The 6673-nt window shown below is 46.2% G+C and overlaps 1 protein-coding gene across 3 annotated transcripts in view; it reads right to left on the bottom strand.

Annotated features, from left to right (window-relative positions):
- Positions 1 to 1647: 1647 nt before the first annotated feature.
- CCDC30 (coiled-coil domain containing 30) overlaps positions 1648 to 6673 on the bottom strand; it is a 37654-nt gene continuing 32628 nt past the window's right edge. For all 3 annotated transcript variants that reach the window (XM_083753097.1, XM_083753098.1, XM_083753099.1), the window contains exons 21-26: positions 6089 to 6210; positions 5297 to 5438; positions 4668 to 4804; positions 3371 to 3485; positions 2581 to 2648; positions 1648 to 2306 (exon numbers count right to left, since the gene is read on the bottom strand). In XM_083753097.1, coding sequence (XP_083609223.1) covers positions 2099 to 2306; positions 2581 to 2648; positions 3371 to 3485; positions 4668 to 4804; positions 5297 to 5438; positions 6089 to 6210 — 792 coding nt within the window. In that variant the 3' untranslated portion in view covers positions 1648 to 2098. The remainder of the gene's footprint in view (positions 2307 to 2580; positions 2649 to 3370; positions 3486 to 4667; positions 4805 to 5296; positions 5439 to 6088; positions 6211 to 6673) is intronic.

The following is a 6673-nucleotide window of genomic DNA, read 5'->3' as shown; positions in this document are numbered from 1 at the left end:
GCCGGAAATTTTAAATGATCACCGAGTAAAAAGCTGCCTCGCGGTCTTTGTTCGAGTTTCCTGTCTGCCGTTGCGCTTCTATTCGTTCGAAGCTTCGACGGAGGATTTTTGTTTCTTTTTCTAGAGATGGGTGGGCTTACCTGTTGCCCTCCGTATGGCGCTGGAAACCAACTCTTTTATCAGCCCCCTGCTAGCGTGTACAGCAGTCGAGCAGTGATGGGAGTTGTAGTCCAGCAGCGTCAAGGCAACAACGGGGTGGGTGGGACTAGCCCTGATCTGTAGGTAAGGAAGAGACGCTGTTCTACCCGTTTAAGGAGCTGTGGTGAGAAGAGTTTTCATTTCCCCACACCCACTGGAAGTCTCTTAACTTTGACTACCCAATTAATTAAAATTAATTAAATTTGTATACAGTGGAACCTTGGGTTACATACCTGGGAGTAGATGCCCCCAGTTGCGAACTTTGCCCTGGGATGCAAGCGGATGTCGCGTGCTGACAGCAGCGGGAGGCTCCATTAGCGAAAGCGCACCTCATGTTAAGAACGGTTTCGGCTTAAGAACGGACCTCTGGAATGAATTAAGTTCGTAACCAGAGGTACCACTGTACCATCCTATACCCGCAGGTCTCGGGGCAGTTCACGGGATAACAAGGCAGCTTCCTTTGTTGGCACAGAGCCACTTGGCAAATATATATGTGTGGCATTTTAGGTGAGGCAAGGGAAACATGACGTTGGTGCATGTTTTACTCTAATACACATTCAGAGATCAAAGATGGAAAAAATGAAGATGTTGGATGTGAGCACAACAGAAGGAAATGTAGTGCTGATGAACTTTGAAGAATGTTGCCATTGACTGATAAACTGATAGTTAATGGTTACAACTTGGCCCTTGTGATCTACATGGTATTGTTGGTTCTTCAAAATCTTCATTCAAAATGCTGCTCAAAATAGTGCTTTAAACGGGGCTTCTGAAGATTCCTGCAGGCGATGTCATTGTGATGTTGGGTGATGCACATTTGGACTCTCAAACCGGGCCTGTGAAGGCTGGGGAACATAGGCTTGCCAGGCTAGAAAGGTTCCCCAACCCTGTCCTACCTCAACATATCCACCTTAAAAACAAGAAAATGGAATTCCTCAAGTTTTGAAAGCAACAGGAAAAGCATTGAAAATATGGGATGAATGTGTAACTATCCCGGAGGCAAGAAAGAGCTAACCTGCATAAGCTTTGTGAAAGCCAGTTAAGATGAATGCTCAATAAACATCTGGAAGGGCCCTTCTTCTGCGATAAAGCTGAGATTATATAAATCCATGCTACGAGCTGGAAGGCATTGGACTTTGCACCACTGAAACCAAGTGTGTTCCTCTGAGGCCTGGTGGCTGTGGTGTGATCCCTCCCATATTCTGCATTGACCGTGTATGAGATGGCAACAGCATCTCAATACCATTCAAGCTCCAGGGGTTTAGGGCCCAGAGAAAGTAAATGCATATGGAGGCCCAAGGTGTATGTCCAATGTTACTCTTACTCAGAATAGACACACTGAATATAATAGCCATGACTACTACAGGACTATTAATTTCAGCAAGTCTATTTGGAGTATACCTTAGTTGGATGCAACCTTTTGAGTCCTTTGTTCAAAAAGTTTGTCACAGATACATTTCTGGAATATTTATTTAAAAATCTGGCACAAGATAAAAGACTTATAACTAAAATAGTATGTGGCATATCCAGCAGGAGAAGACAAAACAATTACAGTATTTTCCTTTCAAGTGGGCATTTCCTTAAGGTATGGAATCCCCACACAGAATTGCCAAATGAAAAAATGAAGGAACAAACAGTTTTGTTGTTTTCTTTTTTCTTTTTGTATGTAAAACTATCCCTCTCTTGTTATAATTTACAAATTTTAATACAAAATATATATTTTAAAGACTCATAACTACAGCTGTACAAGTCACATTTTTAACAAAGACAGTAAGGTCTTTAGAAGGTTTTCTTTAAAGCTAAAAATCTGATAAAGCAGCCTGACAAATGGAAGCAATACTACCTAGCAGTGACAAGAGGTTTCTGTACTGTTATTCCACTTTGGAATTTCTCCCTTGTCCCCTTAGACGTGATCACAGCACAAGGCTTGACTCTGCTCCTCTGTGCGTAAGTCTGAGGTATCCCCGGGAGAAGCCACGTTCAAGTAGCCAATCTCCGAAGGTGGGCAGGGCAAAGAGGCAAGCAGAGACCTTTCTGTGTGGTCCTCGGGTTTGCCATCCTGGACAGCTTTCAGAAGGCCGTGAGAGTCCGAAAGCTCCATCACTGAGAAGCTGGAAGAGAAACCATTAGCCTCACATGGGCCACTCAGGCTCATGGCATCATCTGACTGAACCTAAACACATCTCCGAGTCCCTGGAGAAAGGCAAGGAGGCCTGCTAAAGAGGTTGGCAGAGCTTTATGCATATTAAGCATAGAGCCAGAAAACATGGGAGGCAGTTACAGAGAAAAGAAATGCACCTGAGCACATGCAAAGGGCATTTTCTATTATTACTATTCCCTCCACCCTCCCCAGCCCCCCACATGTACAGCTCAGGGGCACAGTACCTTACGCTGCGAAGGGGGAGAACTTTGCTTTGCGGTTGGAATTCAGAGAAGCCGATACTCTTCAGCTCCTGGAAAAGGGGAACATGCACAAAGTAAGACCTTTAACAAAAAAAGAAGAAGAGAGAGGGAGGAAGAAATTGGGCTGTTATCCATAAATGCTTTGGGCTGCAGCCAACTCAATTTTACTCAGAGTAGACCCAATGAAATTAATGGACCTAAGTTAGTCCTGTCTAATTGCAGTGTGAGGAACGGCCAGTTGGCCCAAGAAAGCAGGGAGAGGTCCTTCACCCAGCAGTTCAGCGAACTGCTCTGTGCAGCAGCCTCCTCTCATTTAAAAGGGGGTGGAGTGGAGGGGCAAGGAGATGGGGAAGCTGTAAAGATTTTTTTGGGGGGGGATGTTGGTCAGATGCTGCCAAAGTGGCAAGAGGAGTTGGTGATCAGAGTAAGCAGGGGCAAAGCTATGATACGTGATATTTGTGTGTGTGTCCAGATAACTATACTGAAATTCTTGGTGGCAAATGAAATACCACGAGGGAAATCATGGCTGTGATCTGAGTATAGGTAGCTACTAGAAAGAGCCAAGCGGCAACCAGAGAGACGAAACAGAGACCTGGTGGACCAGATGAAAGGGCCCAAGCCTATAAATAAGATGGCCCATAAAGACACTGACTGAGCCGGAAGGGTCTGGGGTGGATCTTCACCCCTCGCAGCAGGAGAGGAACAGTGAGCACCCCAAGCCCTGATTCTGCAGAGGAGAAGACCAAAAGCCGCCACAGCAGCCCATCCTTACCTCCAAGCTGTGGCTGTGAATGCTCCTCAGCGCCCGCTCCAGGAGCCCAACCTGACCTGTCAGCTGCAGGGTCCATTCCTGGAGCTGCTTGTTCTCCTCGTCCAGAAGCCGCACTCTGGAAAAAGCCACAGGGAAGATGCCTCAGTGGCACGTTCATCCCTGCCAAGATGGAGCTGTGGGAAAGGATCTGGCACAGGGCTGCAAGGGAGAGAAGCGACCGGGGGCCAGAAGGAAAGAGGAAGAGGGAAGTCGCTCTGGCTGGGACCAGAGCCACTTTCCCCTTTCTCCATTTGGCCCCAAGTGTCACCAGGAGGAGGTGACATCCCCTGCCTCCTCCCAGGAAGGGAACTGTGGCATATGGAGAGCAGCCTGACCCCATCCGTCAACCAGAGAAGGGGCAGGGTGCTTGCACTCCCAGCTTGAAGAAAGCTAAAATAATTAAATCACCTGTTCAGGCCTCTTCACAACTGTCATTACTGAATATATGGACCAATAAGATGAAAGCTTGTTGCTCTAAAGCGCTTTTGACATGGATGGTAGCTGCAGCTAGGATTTCAATAGCTCAGCAATGGAAAGCCCTGAAAAATCTGCGGTATAAGAATTTATGGACTTTGGCTATTGCGGAAAGCAGAGGGATGAGGGAAGATACAAAACACTTGTATATCATCTGATCTGCTTCATACTTAGATGCCCAACATTCACCATCCATGGCAGCTCAGGAAATATAGATATCTTGATTTTATTGGTGTGTTACCACTTCTTCCTCTAATTATTTTTTGTTTCCTTGCTTGCTTTGCATAGGATATGGTGTATTACCCTGCTACAGTACCTGTGGGTTGTTAGCAATGGTCATCATGTTACAATTAAAAAAACCAATTAAAATTAATACTTATAAAAGAAAATTTTATAAAAAGGAAAAAGAAATGAAAATATGGGATGCTGATTTATCTTGTCTGGTTTTTATCCAAGTGCTCCTCTTTATCTGTCTTGGTTAACCTCGCGTCTTTCTGATGTTTTGATCTACAACTCTCAACATCCTGTGCAAGCGAGGTGTGTATGGGAGGTTGGTGAAGGCTGTTCTATTACAAAGGAGACAAATTTAATATTTGGACAAGGTCTTTGGACAAAGCGTGCATTTCATACATTTTAAACAACAAGGGTGAGACCAATGTGGTCAAGATGACTCCTGCGGCTGAATGCCAAACAGCGCAGACACCTCAAGCTGCATGGCACTGAATCACAAGGCTTGCAATTCTTTTTAAAGATTTTTTTTTTAAAAAAAACAAACTGCTGCTACCTGCTCTGGATTGTGGAGAGTTCCTGCTTGCTGCTCCGCTCCGCTTCCTCCAGTTTGTGGAGCTGCTGAGTGAGCTTCCGCTTTTCTTGGAGTAAACTGTCGTTCTCAGTGGTCACTTGCGCGATCAGCATTGCATCCTGCAAGGAGGGATGCCACGCAGAGAAGCCCCATCATGGGATACGTTTTCCAGCATTCTCTGCTCCTCTTCCCTTCCCCCACCAGAATTGTAACCCCATCAAACCATGGTTAAAATGCAGAGGGGAAAGGAGCCTCCAAACCGTCAGGATTTTGCATGAGGCATTCAAGCAAACAGGAAAACATCTAAGAGTTGGCACCTGGAGGATTTGAAAGCTTCCACATTATTTTATGGTGACATTTTGATGGGCCTAATAAAGGTCTTGCTCTATTAGGGATTTTGGTGTTATTATTCTGCTACATGCTTTTTTTGTCTAGCATTTTGGCAGACTAAACTCCTTTTTCTTCTTTGACATTTATGATCCAAGGTGACTGGGGGTGCAGTTGTAAAACATATCCAACAAGAAATTTTATTGGAAATCTTTTTATATATATAACAATTCAATTACTGTTATTATTTTTAGAAATAAGTCGCCATCTGAGAGGGCTCTCACCTTTTCTGACTGACTTTTGGAGAGCTTGAGTTCGTTCTCGAGGTGCCTGATGCGGACATCACGCTGCTTCACTTCGCAGATGAAGGTCTCCTTCGCTCGCCGGAGCTTGGCCTTATGCCGGAGCTGTCGCTCTTTCTGTTTCCTGAGAAAACAGGCCGCAGTCATCAGAAAGGGGGCCCTGGTGCCCAAGACACACAGCCAAGTCAGCGGAGGCCTGGCAATCTGTCTTCCCTTAGTCAGCACCCAGCTCCTGACTTCCACCCAGTCCAGGGGGTACCTTCCTCCTCATCAGTGGCACTTAGATCTATAGATGAACATGAAAAGGGAAGAAGCATATGACCCATCCCAAAGACTCGAGACATGTAGTATTTATTGCCACTGGTGCATGCAGGAGAAACCCCCTATGGATGGCCACTCCTGCCATTAGCCCAGGGCTGAGGAATCTTTTCCAGCCTGAGGCTACATCCTCAAATGGGCAACCTTCCAGGGGCCACAGACCAGTGGTGGGTGAGGTCAGAGGCAAAGGTGGGAAGAGCAGTGACTGCCCAGTAGGCTGGTTTCTGCATAGGGACCCCTCTCTCTGCTGTCCACCCAAGCAAGCAAGAGGCACAATCAGAATTCAAGGACACAGTCCAGGCAGACAAAAACACGCAAGGAGGCAGCAAAGCAGAGCCAGGAATGAGTGTGGTCTGAAGATAATCCCAAGGGAAAGGCAGATAAACCTGGAGGGCTGGATTCAGGCCCCAGGCCAAAGGTTCCACAGCCATGCTTTGATCTCATTTGTGTAGTCACCTGACAGAAATGGCCACCTCCTTCAGGATGTGCTCATACTCTTCCCGGAGGGTTTCCCTCTCCTGTTGCAACCCCAACAGCTGCCCTGAAATCTTCTGGCTGTATTTCTGACACTGGAGATGCTGAAAAGGAGATTTGGCATGGGATCATCAGTCAATTGCCAACCAAATTCAGCCAGAGGCCAGCCATGTGGACAAGATGGCAGAGCACATGTAGCTGCTGTTCTAAAAGGACAATCCCTGGTCTCAACCTTGCAGAGCCTGGAACCAGAGAATCTAAGGGCTACCTGCTCCCATATGCTCACCCAAGAGGCACTGTATAGGCTACCATGAAAGGGTCTCTGTAAGGTTGTGATAATTGTTCAGGTAACTATAATACATGATTTAAAGTATGTGTTAGGTTAGGAGGGGAAGACAAAATGTGCTTGGAAGTGCTTGGTGATTGAATAAGCATTTGAAAGGGAGTTTGAATGCTGATGGGAGACAGTTTGGGGTGGGGGGTCAGCTGAGTTTGGGAGTGGGTGGCAGTGGAGAGAGTGTTTGGATGGTAGCAGGGCTGGTTTAATAGAATAGGATCAGTATTGCT

Source organism: Podarcis gaigeae (genome assembly GCF_964106915.1).
Source record: "Podarcis gaigeae genome assembly, chromosome: 8".
Taxonomy (NCBI): Eukaryota; Metazoa; Chordata; class Lepidosauria; order Squamata; family Lacertidae; genus Podarcis; species Podarcis gaigeae.
The sequence above is the reverse complement of the archived record's forward strand: the minus strand, read 5'-3'. Positions and strand labels throughout refer to the sequence as shown.